Source organism: Sesamum indicum, linkage group LG13, assembly GCF_026168435.1.
Source record: "Sesamum indicum cultivar Baizhima isolate 11 linkage group LG13, ASM2616843v1, whole genome shotgun sequence".
NCBI lineage: Eukaryota > Viridiplantae > Streptophyta > Magnoliopsida > Lamiales > Pedaliaceae > Sesamum > Sesamum indicum.
In genome coordinates, this window is record NC_142669.1 from 11858159 (window position 1) to 11874941 (window position 16783).

Consider the following 16783-nt stretch of genomic DNA (forward strand, 5'->3'; position numbering starts at 1 on the left):
TTATTGGGGTTTTTCCATAAATTTGACTTTCACTAAAAATTTTATTATTATGTTATTCATCGTTAGGTAGCAGACGCGCTGAATCTTCTGTAACTTATGAAACCTCTATCTCTAGTTTGTCAGATTGATAAATAATTGTGCTAAAGTTTTTGAAGTCAGACCCTTTTAGGTGTTGTGACTAAATAGCATTTCCTCATTACATAATATATAGCCATGTGACTGAACTGATTCAGCTACTCTAAGTGACCAATGCCTGCATTCTAATTTCTCTTACATAACATGTGGCTATTAGCACTATGTGACCACATCACTAAAGGATATGTGGATCGTAGAGATGCTGCAACAACCAAGAGAATAGTTGACATATGTCATCACTACAAAAAAAAAAAAAAAGCGGGATCCTCTCTAATTGGTTGTTGATAGCCTTTTGAAAAATTCGAGTTCCACATTGGAGTTGGGAGGAACCATCCTAACAGAATCCCATTATGTATAAATAGTTGTTGGAAAAGATTATAAGAAAGCTAAGAAGTATCAACAATTTTTATTAAAGTAATATTGTCTTGATGAGTATGATAATTAGTATCATTCTTGCCATTATGTGTTTGTTATGCTTATCGATTACGTCAAAAAAATGTTTTAACGTTACAATAAATGTTCATAAACTAATTAGATAACCCATGTAGTTGGGCTGCGCATCGAGTGGCAGCTAAGAAACCAACTTTTGATGGTGCTCTAAAACATTCCAAGTCGATGACCTCAAGACTGGGCATCAAGGGTTCTACATAAACTTGGTGAGTGTTGCATTTTCTTGGTGACAGACGTTGGGCGTTTATGCAATTTTAGTAGGTTAGTTGACAAGGTGGTCAACTAATTAAACTGATTCGTGGGACTCGTTATATGGAAGCCTTGGAGGCTTGGGTGGTATGACTGAAGTTCCAGACGTTGATAGTACAGAATTAGTTGTCAGACATGAGGAACCATGATAGTCACACATATGATGGATGTATTTTGCATCTGGCAAGAGATGATTGTATCTTAGACATAATCATTATAAGTCTTGTTCAGTGTAGTTATAATGTGTAGCGAGGATGGTTTTCAATAAGAGAATCCATCCTTAGTCAATATGTGATTGAAGTATCTCCTATATCTCTAAGACGCATTCGGGCTCTTAGAATCTATAGCCATATTGATTGGTCGAATAGAAATGGTATTCTATGTCAATTAATGGAGCAACAGTAATTTCGAGTCTCGAGCATAAATGCCTAATCCAAAATGGGAACTAACATCCAATTCCATGCCGTGAGCTAAGGCAAGAGATGGTTGTTGTTTTCTTTAATTGGCTATCGCCGTTGATTCCAATCTCCGTGTACGTCCACGTAAGATTGAAAATATCATTCACACCACACCGAAAATATGGGGTTTGTCCTCGTGCAAGTAAGGAACAAATTCAAAAAGAGGGGTGGAAAAATTGCATTATTGCTTAGTGTATTTTCAAATTTACCTAGTTATTGACTTGGTTCTAAATAAAAAAGAACACAAGAGATGGAGATGGATGATGGAAGAAATTTGTTGCACCCTTGGTAGAGGAAAGCGACTAGGCTAAGAGTTCTTTTAGTGTAGGGGGAGTTGAATTAAGTTGGGAGCAAAAGGGGGAAGACCTAGTCAACTAGATCATTTCCCCATGAAGTTCCCATAAATTCTCCCCTCAAACTAAAAAATCAGCACTTAGATTATTCCTGCAACCATTCTTCATGCTCAAAATCAAGACTAGTTGACCTAGAAAAGATCAACGTGGGCTAGAGCTTGCATACACTTGGACCTGGCTCAATTAACTAGCCCAATCCAATTAAATTGAGTTTTGTAACTTATTCTGTTGGGCTCATTATTTAATACAATAAATAAAATACCCAATAAAGAAAATTCATGTTAATATTCGATCCAATTAAAAACTCACAAGTCCACAATGCAATGAATTAATTAATAAATCTAATCCACTTAATTAATTAAGCTCCATCAAATATAATTAGTTTCTAACCCCATTTTAATTAATGAATTCAATCCACTAATTAGACAAGTCCATTACTAATTAATTAATGAATTCAATTCACTAATTAATTAGTTGAAGCCCCTTAAAAGTTAATTCAACCAATTTATAGTACTAAAAATCTATTTGATTGGAAATCTCCTAAGATTAGTACTAAAGAAATTTATAAGAAGTCATTTATTGATTTTAAATCTGCATATACTATAAACACTAGAAAACAAGTTTTACCATTAGTGTCAAATCAACAAAATTTTTACATTTATTTTTAAAATTTTCAATTATTAAACATATTAAGAATGGATATACATTTTTACATATTGGTCTTGTTCAAATTTCTATTAAACCTTTAACAAGAGAAGGAGCCAGTGTGTTCCTCACTTTATGAGATTATAAACACCTATTTCCATGACTCATTACCTTGTTGAGACCAACTTTTGCTATGGTCCAATTTATTTCAATTCTTTTCCAAATTTTACCATCTCCCTGAATGACCTCTATATTATTGACATTCTTACTTTAAATGTAAAAAAAGTACAATTATAAAATGAAGTCAGGATCTCACATTTATGACATATTTTATAGGCTTCATTATAAAATAATAGACACTCGTCTAGATATCCTTGTTATATCACACACCAAGTCACCAAGTCAAACAATATTTTTGGAAATAAATTGAGCCAAATCTAATCTTATGGTCCTTGAGACAAGAGAATGAAAAAAATGTCATCTTACCAGTAACATGAAATCTGCCTCCTGGTTCTATACCGTCATCTTATCTATAGAAAATTCAGAAATTGACCAAATTGCCCAACATCCTGATGGATCGGTAGGAGTTAAATTTTGTAGACAAAATTCTTTAAAAAACAATAGGAGTTTCTACTCTCATCCTGCTACTCTTTCTAGACATTCAACCTTAGAAGCTATTAGACCTACTACATCAAAATTTCATAGTATAAGAATAGATCAAAACCTTGCACAACCTATTTACCAAGACTATGAAGAATCTATCCAAACAAGATCTCCAAATTATGCACCCTCACAAATTCTAACTATTACTAAAGAATTTTCAATTAATAAAGATTTTCTAAAAAAGATTTCCTTTTTGAGGAAAATGATTCTAATAGAAAATGGTTCATGAGTAACTTTTCTGAATCTCAAAAAGAGCAAACATCATATCTGAATGGTACGAGTCTATGTCATACATTAAACAAAATATTTCTTTTTACCTTATTTATTCCAAACATATGGAGAAGATACATTAATAGTCATCCAAAAAACTATCAGAAAATGAACGAAACTTGATGGGTTAGTAATCTCCAATAAACATCCGACATAGAGGAATCGGGAATTTTCATAAAAGGTCAAGTCATTAAGTTCCTTCCTGTTAGTGAGCTAACCACCAACAAGGTAAGTACTGTTCAAATCAAACAGAATAATTTCTCAAATTTAATCCCCCATTCTATAGGAAAATAAATAGACCAAATTGAGAATAGAATGAAGAAGTTTCAGAAAAAAGAGATTGGATTTCATCATTTTCTTCCATAATTACATCCAAAGATTCAAGCCTTTATGTTATTGCTGATAGTCTTCCTTTTCAAATTTCTGATTATATACCAAAATTAAATTAAAAAAAAATCCATCCTTCTAGGGATCCAAGAAAGCTTAAGAAATTTAGGCAAAGACAAAGTCATTAACACAGTTGAACAAAATCCTGAAGCTTCTGATAAAAAATAAATTCCAAATTCGATTACTCTGCCCAACATTTACAATCTTATAGGAATTATTACAAACCAACTCCCCCAGATCTAAAAATAAAAGAAGCCCAAGATTTTAGGTCCTTTAATGGAAGTTCAATTTATGAATGGAATTTAAATAATTTATCTTAATATCAAATTCTTAACTTACGTAAACAAATGGTTATGGTATCAAATATTTATAAAGAAAGAGCAGGCCTAACTTATGAAGATACTACGAAAAATCTTATTTTAGAATTTAATGGTCAATTAAAAGGATGATGGGAGTCTAGAAACTACTGCCCAATAAAATTACCCTACAATAAAAAAGAAAATTCCGTCCATTGTTTTATCCATTTCTAGGTTTCAAGATGACATATTAAATCAAAAGTTTCTTTTAAAAATAGATTGTAGGGCTGCAAAAGATGTGCTTACAAAGGATGACAATAATTTAGTTTCAAAATAAATTTTTGCTGCAAAAGATGTGCTTTATTATCTATTTTTTATTCTGACACTGAATATATTAAGGAGACTTATAATTATATTGTTGACTTTTGGACAAGAGAATTTTTGCAGTGATGTCAAAATAGAAAGAAGAATCAAAGCTAAAGGTAAGTACTTTAGCAAAAACCCTCAACACAAATTCTCAAATTAGAATATCTTTCTATTAATACTCCAAATACACTAGAAAAATTGCAATTGTTGAAACCCCAAAGTTCTCAAAATCCAAAAACATTGCGAATTCTGCCCTTCAATTCAACCAAAAAATCTCACCCAATTAGCTTCAGAAGTCCTGTGTCAACCGCAAACTGCTGTACAAATCACAAACAAATTTACACCATTGGGAAAATCAATTCCTCTTGACCACCCAAACTCACCCAAACATACAAAGATGCTGCAGGGACTTCTACTGCTAGACCAACCAGTTCACCAACCAATTCCCGAAATTCACCATAGCTTGAAAATTTAGATTTCCACCTTGACTGTGTTATTGAAGATGAATGGTATCAGAGCTATACACTCCTGAATATATCCATATTAAGAAGTTCATAGTTTGCGAATCGGATTTCGACACGTAATAAGTCACCTTAATTAAACATTTGTGCCACGATAAATTATTGTCTGATCCAAAAGAGTAAAATATGAATGTCTAATAATATGGATATATCCAGGAGTACATGGCTCTGATGCCATTCGGTACTAGGATATCACAACCAAAATAAATTTGAATATAACAACCATTGTTGAAACTATGTAAGTAAATGTAAAGATCTTAAAAAATAAAAATATAGAAATAATTATTATAACAATTATGAAATAATAATTGATTAAAAAATAAACTATGAAGCACAAGTTGGAGATATAGATAGTGAAGAGAAAAATTTATTGATTATATTTCTGAATTGGAATATAAGGAATTTTTACAGAACAAAAGGATGTTCAAAGATATGAATTATCAAAGACATCCATTTTATGTATTCTTGATTATTTACAAAAGAGCTTGATAAGAAACAATTTCTAAAGAGTATTTAAGAGCAATATTTTGAAACTCAGCCCGTACCGGACGGTCAAATTGTTTGGACCTTCGACCCGGCACAAAACAAGCCAATTGAAACCTAAAAACTAGAAGTGCCAAAGGACCGTCTTTTTTTATGGAAACAGTTCGACCCACTAGTTGAACTGGTACTGGATTAATGGAACTGGGCGGGTCAATTTCAAGTATAAATAGATGATGAAATCCCTAATTTCTTTCTCAACTCTCTGCGTTCTCTGTTTCTCTTCTTTGTCATACAAACCCAAATCCCACCAATTCCGATTGCCAAAAGAGAACCTAATTTTCCCTTAATTTCTAGAAAACATGTCTGGAACTGGAAGTAATTCAGATCATAGAAGGGTAATCTTTCTCCAGAAGAAAAGGTTGAAGTTCACTGCAAAAAAAGGCGGGATTTGGGGCGGGTTTTGGAAAGGTTATAAGAACACATAACTTATTTGGAGCGGACTCTGGAACAAATTGAAATATGTCCCTGCAGATAGCATTACAAAAATGTAGGAATGATTTATGGGAAACTGTTCCACCTTGGGACGATAATTGTATCGGTCATTGGATACCGTTCCTAATATCGATTTAGTCGAAAACAGTTAGGGACGGGGTTTGAAATGGTTACATATGTTTTTTAGGTGCAATTTTGGAATGGTATTTGTAATACTCGTGATTTAATTTTGAAACTTTTTTTTTTTAAATGGGATCAATTTTGGGATCGGTGTTTGGAACATGTTTTTGCAACAGGTTATTGAATTTGGAACACATTTTTGGAACTATTTTAGTAATAAACTTAGGAACGGTTTATATAATTTGGAACACATATTAGATATTGATTAGTAATTTTATTTGGACCGGTAATATATTAATTTGGAACGGTTCATCCAGTTTAGAAAAACTTTTTGGGATAGTCGTTGTAACGGATTTTGGAACGAATTTTTTAAAAATTTGTAACATTTTCTTTAGTATTACTAAACCCATTCCCAATTTTTGAATTTTACAATTTTTTATAAATTATTAATATATTTAATAAATTTGAATAAATAAATAAATTTATACATTTTAATAAATTTTCATATATAATTAATTTAATTTAATGAAATTTCAATTAATTTTATCTATAAATTTAATTAGTTGAATAAATATCAAACAATTTTTCTTTAATAAATTCAAGGATTCTGTTCAACATGTTTAAGTCTCTATTTTGGAGTAATTTTATACTCTAAGATAGGAAATGAAATGGGGGTTGTGTTGTTTGTTGCTGATGGAGATAAGTAGCTACGAATCATCTGCTGCAATAGTGTGATTGGAAGAAGTCTGTAAAACAAGGGCTTGGACGTTGGCAAGGCGGTCAAATAAAAGTATGAATTTTATGGAGGTTTAATTTTATTTCAAAGATATGTTGGGCCTAACTTAGAGCAAGAGATGGAGTATAGGGCTTTTATCATCAAAAAGACAAAATGGTCATTATTTTGGTTAATGGACCAAAATTGTTGATATTTGAAAGATATAGGACTAAATTTTATACTTCAAAAGTTAAAGGATGAAAATAAATTTAGGACAAAATTAAAGGATGAAAATGTTTCTTTTTCCAATATTATTTTTTCCCCCTTTTCCTGCATAACTTAATGGTCACATGAGCTTGCCATCAGGAATCTAACCATGATACAAAAATGGAAAATTTCCATTTCTGCAATATCATTTCAAATCATAGTACAAATATTATAAAATATGCTATAATGCGGAGTTAAAATTACAATTTTCTTGAATATATCCAGCATATGAGAAATAAATTTGGGGAAAAATCCAAGGACAACTTCTGCGGTATTGAAAATATTCAGAACAATCCTTGTAAAAAATAAAGTATCAGTTATAGTCGTTGTGTTATAAAAAAGAATAAAAAAAACCTTTTCGCCCAAAATCAGGGCTACACGCGTGTTGACTGTGAAAAAAAAAGTGCTTTTCTCTCTCATTGTTTCCTTTCTCTCCCCTTAGTTTAAGGGCTAACTCATTCCTCTCTTCCCCCAACAAACTTTTTCCCATTTCTTGCATGCCCCTCAATTTTTTTTCCTTTTTTCTGATTTTGAAGCCATGTCCACACAATTAAGTGGATCGAAAAAAAAATAGAGGATGCAAGGAAGTGCGGAAAAAAATCAAGGATACAAGGAAGTGCTCGATTTGAGTTTTTCAGCTTCACCATTTTGTGGATGCAATTCAAATGCAGAAAATAGGGTAGTGAAATCTTTAAGAAAACCTTCTATAGGTAAGTTGTATTATTGTTGTAGATTTCAAATTTGTAATTTTTTTCGTTCAGTACAACCCAAAAGATCTACATGGGCACCAAGTGGGTTTTCGATGAACTTTGATTTTGGAGCACACATTGTACAAGTGGACAATGCATTTACAACACATGAAGATGAAAAAGATGGGTTTTATATAGATGAAGTGGTGTTGAAAGCATCAAACAGTGTGAGATAAAATTACACTGTTCAAGGGAACGAAAAAGTAATTACCAGTGTTAATTTTGGATAGGAATTAGTGCAGTTTTATCATTTGTGGTTTTTATTCTATTAATCAAGTAAAACTCAAGGATTATTGTAATTGCTTTTCTAATTTATCAAATTGGCAATTGAAATGTGCAAAAATTGACAACAATGTAAAATGGTATAAAAGAATGTTGTAAAAGACATTGAAAATGTGCACAAAATAAAAAGTCTAATTTCATTGACCACAATGTAAGCCAATTATACTAAATGTGCAAAAATACATTTTAGGCCAAAAACTACAACTGCAGATTTACATTCCCAGCCAAAAACACTAAATTTTTTAAACAGCTAACTCCATTTACAGTAACCAAAATGTACATCCATCTTACATAGCTTCACGGCCTCCATGGCATTTTATTGGACCTCACCATGATTCTTTCCATAACTTGAAAAATTGTTGGCTTTTTGTTTCTACTTGTATTTCTAGATCCTCTTGATCTTGCTCCAATAGTGTATCGGATCAAAGCAACATTTATGGGTCCTTGATAGCCACTTTCTCGTTGTTAAGAGAGAGAGAGAGAGAGAGAGAGAGAGAGAGTTCGAAGCAGTTGCAGTAAAATACAAAAATGAGGAATAATTGCCAACAGAACTTACAGTAGATGCACGTGTGCATGTTGGCAAAGTTTTTGCACTTGGTCCTCCTCTTGTTTTTTGCTTTTAAAGTAAAAATAACATGTTGATATTTGAGTAATAACTAATAATTATATTGAAAAAAATATATTAAGTAATAACTTACTTTGTGTTGTTGTTATAGACTAAAACGACAACTCATGCTCTTAGCTTGCTGCAGGGATTTGGGAACCTTGAATAGGTAAATGAGTTTGCCTCCAAATGAGGATTTCTACTCAGAAAAGAATTTAGGGGGAAAAAAATAAATTACTAATGGTTGTATTGTAGCTTTGACTTTGGATATGATGGACTCTTGCAACTGTCTTTATTGTGTCCTCTCCCCAAACACGTCTAGGGTTGGTCAAAAATTCCTCATATATATAATGGGACATTTTAGTTATTGTTTTCAAAGAAGTACGTTAGAATTTACCAAAATCCAGTGTGATTCATTATTGAAAATAAAGGGATAAAATTAATTTTTTATTTTCTAGGGGGAATTGTTTTATCTTTTAGCATATGACAGGATACAAAATGAATTTAACGCAATAAATTTGCGAGAACAGAGTAATTTCTTAAAGTGATGCAGCAGCTCAAGTTCAGAACGATGCTCTCCACAGCCATACATAGATTCAGTACCCACCTTATGCTACCCCTCCTGCCACCTAGGGGACACCGCCGGAGCTTTTCTTCTGCAACTTCCATAGACTATCAACCACTCGAGCACCACCCGCAGTGGTCCGGTCTCCACCACTGGCGGCGCAGTCCACTCAACCATGACCGCTATTGGGGGCCCAATGGCCCAATTAAAGGACCCAGTGAAATTGAATTCAGCTCGCCTTCTCCTCCACTACTGAGTTCTTGCTCTTCATTGGCAGAAATGGGCGCCATTGTCCTCTCCACTGCGGATCCCCTTACAAAAGCCGAGCTCTCTCACTTGGCCTATACAAAATGGCGCCAAAACAGCTTGCCTGTTGGAGTGTCTGAAGCCCCTCCTAGTCCTGCTCGCCCTCCTAAACCCCAACTGGTATGTTATTCCTATATTTTTTATTATTCGAATTATTTGATTCGTCCTTACTGTGCATGCTTGTATCTTTCCCCAAAATGATTTACTTTTTAAGAAACAGAAGCTGTAGACTGTTGAATATTGTTAACTTTGCATATTGGCTTGCGTTTATCCTTCTTTATGAAATTTGTTGATTCGCTCAATTTGTGATGGACGGTATGTTATCAAGAATTTCAACTGAATTTTTGCTGCTTTTATGAATGAATTAAATCGAGCAAACTTTTCTTGAGCTCTTAATGCCCTGTAAATCTCAAATATGTTGTTCATATTTCTGGTCTTTACAAGCCAGAAAACGGGTGAAAGATGAAAAAGGGTACTTCCTTGCTATTGGTCGTCGTAATCTTTTGTGGAGCTTTTGGTTATTGTTCTGATGTCCAGCACGCCCTAAAAGGTTGGACCAAGTGACCTATGCATTCATGTATCATCCATCTGGCAATATACTTTGAAATAAATGAATGGTTTGGGTTGCATTTGATTTCCATTTCTGCTTCCTGTCTTCATATTTAATGAGAGCTCAAAATATGGAGGTATCTGATAAATGGTTTTCGTTCAATTAGTGGGGTGCCAAAAGATGATTGTTATAGCATTCCTCCTCCATTTTTCATAAGGATAAGATATTGAATTTGCAGCAAATCGAAAAAAGGAAGATAAACTGATGAAGAATATTTGCTTTCATTTTCACTCTTTCCATTATTTACCCTGAAATTAGAATATTACTTAGCAGTCGCACAGCAATGGTGCTTTGGAAGTGTATTTTCCTTTGTCCAATTGACTTTTTAGCTTGTTCTTTTAGGCATGCTTATTACTTTCATTGACTGATGGCATCTTCTTGGTGCAGGTTTCCCCAAAAGAAATTCCACCTCCAAAAAGCTCCGGTTTGCCCCTTAATGCCTATCTGCTGCATAATCTCGCTCATGTTGAGCTAAATGCCATTGATCTTGCTTGGGATACTGTTGTTCGGTTTTCTCCATACGTTGAGCTCCTTGGTGAAGGGTTTTTCGCTGATTTTGCTCATGTAGCTGATGATGAAAGTCGCCATTTCAGTTGGTGTTTGCAGAGACTGGAAGAGCTTGGAGTAAGGTAGAGAGAGCTTGAATCTAGTATTTTGCACTCTGGTTATTTTGCTGACAACTGAATTATTTGTTTCTATGACTAGCTACGGCGACATGCCAGCTCATAGTTTTCTGTGGAGGGAATGTGACAAATCGTCGGATAATGTTGCTGCTCGGCTTGCAGTCATCCCATTGGTTCAGGTGCTCTCTTCAATTTCCTAACTGTGACGTAGTGATTCTAGTAATTCCTGCAATTTGTTTAATCATATGAATAAAAAAGAAGTAATTCTGTCTTTCCCTTAACCAGTTTGACAGTAAGTCATTGTCACGTCAATTTGTTTAAAAAGTTCCTTTGTTCTTCAGTGTTTTTCACGAGACAAAGTAAAAATGTACAGAAGTTGAAAGCCAAGTGTAAGTGTGGCTACTTTACCATTGAGCTATTCATTGTGCAGTGTTTCTGGTGGTGCATCTATCAAGTTTTACTGGATAAAAATACATTACCATCAACATATTTTGTGCTTGTGTTATCTGAAATCAACTAAAAAGTGGGAACCTGTAAGCAATCTGACCTAATAAGGTAGTATAATAACAATCTTCTGGTTTAATATTGTAGTTGAACATTTTAAGTCATTTCTCCTTTTCTATTTGTTTTTCAACATGCTATAGTCAACTGAAGATTTGCTATTGAAGCTGTGGTAATTTGCAATACTGAAACTTTCTTCATTTTTATGTCTGTGTAGGAGGCTAGAGGACTGGATGCTGGACCTCGACTTGTCAATAAGCTAATTGGCTTTGGAGATCACAGGAGCTCTAACATTGTCGCGAAGATAGCCGATGAAGAAATAGCACATGTGGCAGTTGGTGTTTATTGGTTTGTATCAGTTTGCCAGAAAATGGGTCGTGCTCCTGGTTCTACTTTCACAGGTCAAATCTTTACCCCACTCATGACCACTGTAAACACAGAAACAATCTTTGGATAACCTTGTTAAAATTTGTCTTCCTTATTTAACAGATATTCTAGAAGAGTATGGCGTGGAGCTAAAAGGTCCTTTCAATTATTCTGCTCGAGAGGAAGCTGGTATCCCACGAGAATGGTAGACTAACACACTTCAATAGATTTGGGGAAGATCTATCTTTTCCCAATTAATTCATTTGCATATAAAAATAGGATGGAACTAAGATGTGTTATAATGTTTTCTAGGTATGATCCTTCATCCACAAACGAAGGTAAAAACAAGTTTTCTGAGGTATGCCATCCTTTTAATATTGATTTGGTATAATAGTAAATTTTATTAGGAAATAGTGTTAAACAGGTCTTTAAGAATTTGGTTTGTCAATTGAGCTAATTTATCGAGAGTTTTAACATTGTTGCAGGTATACGATAGGCTTGCTTGCATAATTTCCATGGAGAAAGAAAATTCAAGTTTGGGAAAGCTACCTAAATGATTATAACGCAAGTGAAGTTTATTAGTCGCTACAAATGGCTTTTCCAACAGCATGTATGCTTCCCTGCTTAAGGTAAATTGGATCTATTTGAGCATAATTTTCTCCAAGGTGGGAATGAATAATTTGTGAAGCATTGCGAGGACTTCTTGAGAGTAATTATGGAGTAAGCATCAGCCTCTTTAAGCCATTTCTGTAGCTCTTCTTAGGATTTAGGATTTCTGAGTTAAATTCTGTTACTAGTTTACACAGTAGAAAAGAATTTTGTCCCGGAGTAAAAACTCTGGCAACTAGGAGGGATGATCATGGAGCACAGATTCAGCTAAGTATAGAGTTCTAGAAGTGATATCTTGTAATTGAGTAAAAAATTGTATATATATAAGATGTCGCAAAAAAGCGAGATCGACTAAATTTGTATTATAAAGGTGCTATTCAACATGTTTTACACAAAAGTTCAATACAAAGTTATTCGCTTCCTTCTCAAATGAGAAAATGAGGGGTATTTATATTAACACGAATGTGTGCTATTTTAGGTAGTTATCGGTAAAGTACTATTTTAAGCGTAATCTACCCCCTATTACATGGCTATGATTCATTAGCCAAGGTTATTCTAGTAATTTGTTGTGTCACATCAATTTGATAAGTTTTATATTGGACATTCCTTTTGGAGAATATCATTTTTGTTTTATTTGACTTGATTTCTTTCCTTCATTAACAGTCCCCCAATTCTTGGATATCCTTAAGATATTTAGGAATTAAATTGTGATCTCGGGCTCTTCTTCGGATCTGGCCTGTATTCGTATGTTGTTCAGGTTGTGACTTTTCTCTATGTAATAACTGTCTTCTTCACTTTTTTACTCGCTAGGAGAGATACTTTCTGCTTATAAGCAATTCTCTTTTCTTCCTCCCACTTTATTATTACTGTTGTCTTTCTTTTATGTGGGTTTGTGTTAATTAGCTTCAATCAGTCGACAAAGCGCTTGGGGAACGATTAGGTACCCGTCAAGGTTAGATAGCGATTTGTCTCATGTAGAGGATGCCTTAAAAACTATGCACAATGAGGATGAGTCGCAGTTGGGTAGGCACTGCCATCGGTGAGTTGGTGGCGAATAAATAGGAGGCTCGTGATCAAAGCACGTTATATATTTTACAAGCTAGAAACCTTTAGCTCTTCTATTAAATCTCTTCCTCTCAATTGCTCTTCTAAAAGTCCTCTTTTACAATAAAATTAAGGGTATTTATATTATGTTAGTCAAAAATCTATTGGAGTGTTGGGGGGGGGGGGGGGGTAAAGTCAATTTTACACCTTCACCAGCAACTAATTTGTTAATACAATTTACTATTTAGGGGTAATCTAAAATTACAAGGTACTTCAAATCGTACAATTTTGATCTCTTGTGGGTTTTTATAAAAAAGATTTTCTTACCTTTGATTATGCTTTTTGTCTCCATCAGTTTTTTAATATTCTTGGGAATACTCAGGAATTAAGTCATACTCCTTTTTTGGCTTAGACGTGGTTCCACTTGTAGTCTTCGCTCAACTGTGTTTGTCGTAATCCTGATTATATAAGTTAAGACTTTTCCACTGTACCACTAAAAAATTGCATTAGCACAGGCTATACTAAAAACAAGTAGTAGTGGCCAAGAGCGAAAGGGTACGCACTTTGAGGCTCGGTGGAAGCAAGCATCAACCAAATTTGGGGAATGCATGTCGAGGCTGTAGTATCTTGCGTCAACTTGATTCAGGGCTAGGGTGGAGTAGTTTTTTATAAGGAAGAAATCAAATTTTGTTAGATTTAGTTCAATCGATGTTTTACTGAACTGTTATGGTCCATACTAAATAGTAAGTTTTTGTCCTGCAAAGTATTTGAGTTTATGGGATGGTCTTGCATATCAAGTAGTGGTAGTCTGGTTTATACTGGATATTGTAAACATCATTTGTAATTGTATTTTTCTTATTGATTATACTTTAGTCTTCCGAGGGTTGCCTAGAAATCTTAGATACCTAAGTAGTATAGGTTTCTGAGTCTGAGCTCTCAATTGGATTACGATTCAAAAGGACGTGAGGAAAAATGATGAGGGATCAGTTTGAATCAACGACTTGGAGCTGTGTGATTTATGGAGTTCAAACTAGATTTGGAACGTCATATAATTGAAATTTTCATTTGGACGAGTTTCAAATGGAGTATGAATAGGTCAAGAACGAGCTTGAGGATTAGTAGGAATTTGATTATGTTCCTAATGTTTATGTGCGTAACGTCTTACTCATATGGAATAAAGTAAAGATGTTAGAAAACACTAAAACATAAACGTTGCTCACGCAATTCTCTATGAAGGAATAGATTCCTAATTTTAGGGATAAATGTAATATGTATATGGAGTGAGGTTAACATCATTATATTTTTTTCCTTGACAAGTACAAAATTATTATATGAAAATGTTAAATGAAGGGTAAAATTAAAAACTTATGTAATATGCTTGCTAACATCAACACTTTTCATTCAAATCCTAACAAAGGATAGCCTGCTGTAGATAGTAAATTTTTGCAGGGGGTATAAGTGTAATTTTAGAGGGAATCTAAGTGTAATTAACCCTTATATGCATCTTTTTTTCTTCTTATTTATAGTTGTAATATTATCGGAATTGCTTGCATTTTTCCCGTAAAATGAATGGTATCAATGGTTATTCTTTGGCTTCTAGAAAAAATAATAATAATGTTTTTAGTTGGTAGTAATGGGGGTTCTTTTTTGAAAAAAATTCCAACATGCTAGGTGGTTTTTCTTATAATGAGAAGTCCTGGACATTAAGGAGTGACAACATAGGGCAAAGTCATCAAGTTTTTATGGCCTCAAGTGTTATAATTCTATATTCTTATTCAGATTATACTTATATATTTTTATGACCTGAAATGTTATACATGTATATTTTGAAGGGTGTAATTGTAATATTTTTATATGTAGGTAATGTTAAACTTTTTAATCCTAATATTAAAAATATGGCCCATGACCCATGATAAGTCTAAGCCCATCTATCCCTAACTCTCAACCTCACCTGGATGACTCAGGCCTACTCGTGACTTTGGCCCATTTGGCTGGCTTAGCCCACTCTTGTTGGCCCATTGCCTCGACCCGCTTTGACCCGACTAAAAAGTGTACTTAACCCTAAAACCTTAACTCTATTCTCATTCTGCCTCCCTTCTCTGGTTCTTCTCTCTTCATTCTCTTTGTCCCTGATTTCCATGGCCTTGGAACTTATCTTCCACCGCCCCTTTACACCCTTCTCTTCAAAGCAGAACCACTATAAATTTAAGTGTGGTTTACAGGTTGTTAAGAGACAAAAATCCGCTATCTTCCTCTTCCTCCTTCTTCTACCCAATTATGTGTTTTGTGAGGAAATTCTTTAATTAGCCAAGGTTTCACGTTTAGGTTTTGAGCAACCGTGAGTTTGGCTACTGATCTTAGTAACCGTGGACTGTCCCTCAACAGATTTGGCTATCTGAGCCTTACTTGTGATTATTTATTATTTATCTTACATTGATACTATTAGATCTATAATTTATTCTTTATACTGTTATATATTTGTTTGTAACATTGGTCTGTAGTTAAGAGGTTTGGATACCTCACCATTGTTCTGTAATAGTTGTGCTAGGGATTTTACTAAAGGGTTTATATCCAACACTATTGGATTGAAATGTTATACGAATGTTAGATTTACATATTTCTCATGAGTGGTATTTTTATAATATTTATTTTTGTCCGTCTTAAATGTGTAGAGGTTGGTGGAGACCATAAATGAGGTTGGCCCTCATGGTGCAAATAGGAGGTATGCAAGACATATCTATGCCAATTTCACAGTGCATTGAAGAGGTATTTCTAACAACCAACCAAATCATAGGATGCACTAGCAGTAACAACCCCACCAATGCCTACACTACAAATTTCTTCATCCCAAACATTGCGCAGCACAAGCAAAGGTCGTTCAGTGTATACGGTCTACCGTCAAACTTTTAGAAAGGGATAGGAGGAGCAATAACAACCAGGGTGCTAAAGAGTCAACCCTGCAAACAATTGATGTGTTTTGAACTACTCATGAATTGGCATTTTGAAACTAATGATGTTAGGTAAATTCATATTACCCCTCAGACACCAAAATGTTGAAATAGACCCATGTGATAAAAAGTATCATATAACCCCTGTAAAATTTAAAAAGGTGTAAACTAGCTTCTAGTGTATTTGAACATGAGTTTGATGTTCCAATAACGAAAATACTCATTTTAAGTCAATTGCCTATATTTAATCTGATTTAAATTAATGGCCCAGATTTAATTATGCTTATTAAAAATCAAAGTATATTATTTTAATATATAAATAATTATATATTTTTTAATATGTAGATATATATTTGTATGATATATTCTAAATCTAGTTTTCTTCTCTTATCGCCCTGTTGTCCGACCACCTTTCAGAGCAAGCTTATACCTTTGGAAAGCCAATCTGACAGCAAGAATATTGATACCCCAGCCACTGCAAATCCAATCCGTTGGTGAGTTATCTTAATTTTTATGCTCAAAAAACCTAACCCGCGCCCCCATCTTCTATCATTTTTTTTTCCGCCTTCCGACCACCTCTTGATGCGTGCTTACAACCATTGAAAGCTCGTCCATTAATGAGCATTTTGATACCTCACCCACTGAAAATTTCAATCCATTGGTGAATTATATATATATTTTTGTTCCACAAACCCTATCTCATGCT

At 34.0% G+C, this 16783-nt stretch overlaps 1 protein-coding gene across 1 annotated transcript; it reads left to right on the forward strand.

The window, feature by feature from the left end:
• Positions 1-8929: 8929 nt before the first annotated feature.
• On the forward strand, positions 8930-12498 carry LOC105176818 (diiron containing four-helix bundle family ferritin protein, putative (Protein of unknown function DUF455)). Its single transcript, XM_011099735.3, has 7 exons — positions 8930-9496; positions 10374-10615; positions 10692-10788; positions 11328-11511; positions 11600-11681; positions 11789-11834; positions 11962-12498. The coding sequence occupies exons 1-7, from the start codon at positions 9053-9055 to the stop codon at positions 12031-12033; spliced, it is 1167 nt and encodes a 388-aa protein (XP_011098037.1). The 5' UTR covers positions 8930-9052; the 3' UTR covers positions 12034-12498.
• Positions 12499-16783: the final 4285 nt, after the last annotated feature.

Coding starts and splice junctions, on each gene's coding strand:
- LOC105176818 (XM_011099735.3), top strand. CDS start 9,053: ATGCAGCAGCTCAAGTTCAGAACGATGCTCTCCACAGCCATACATAGA. Junction 9,497..10,373: donor GCCCTCCTAAACCCCAACTG/GTATGTTATTCC, acceptor TTCTTGGTGCAG/GTTTCCCCAAAAGAAATTCC. Junction 11,512..11,599: donor TCCTGGTTCTACTTTCACAG/GTCAAATCTTTA, acceptor CTTATTTAACAG/ATATTCTAGAAGAGTATGGC.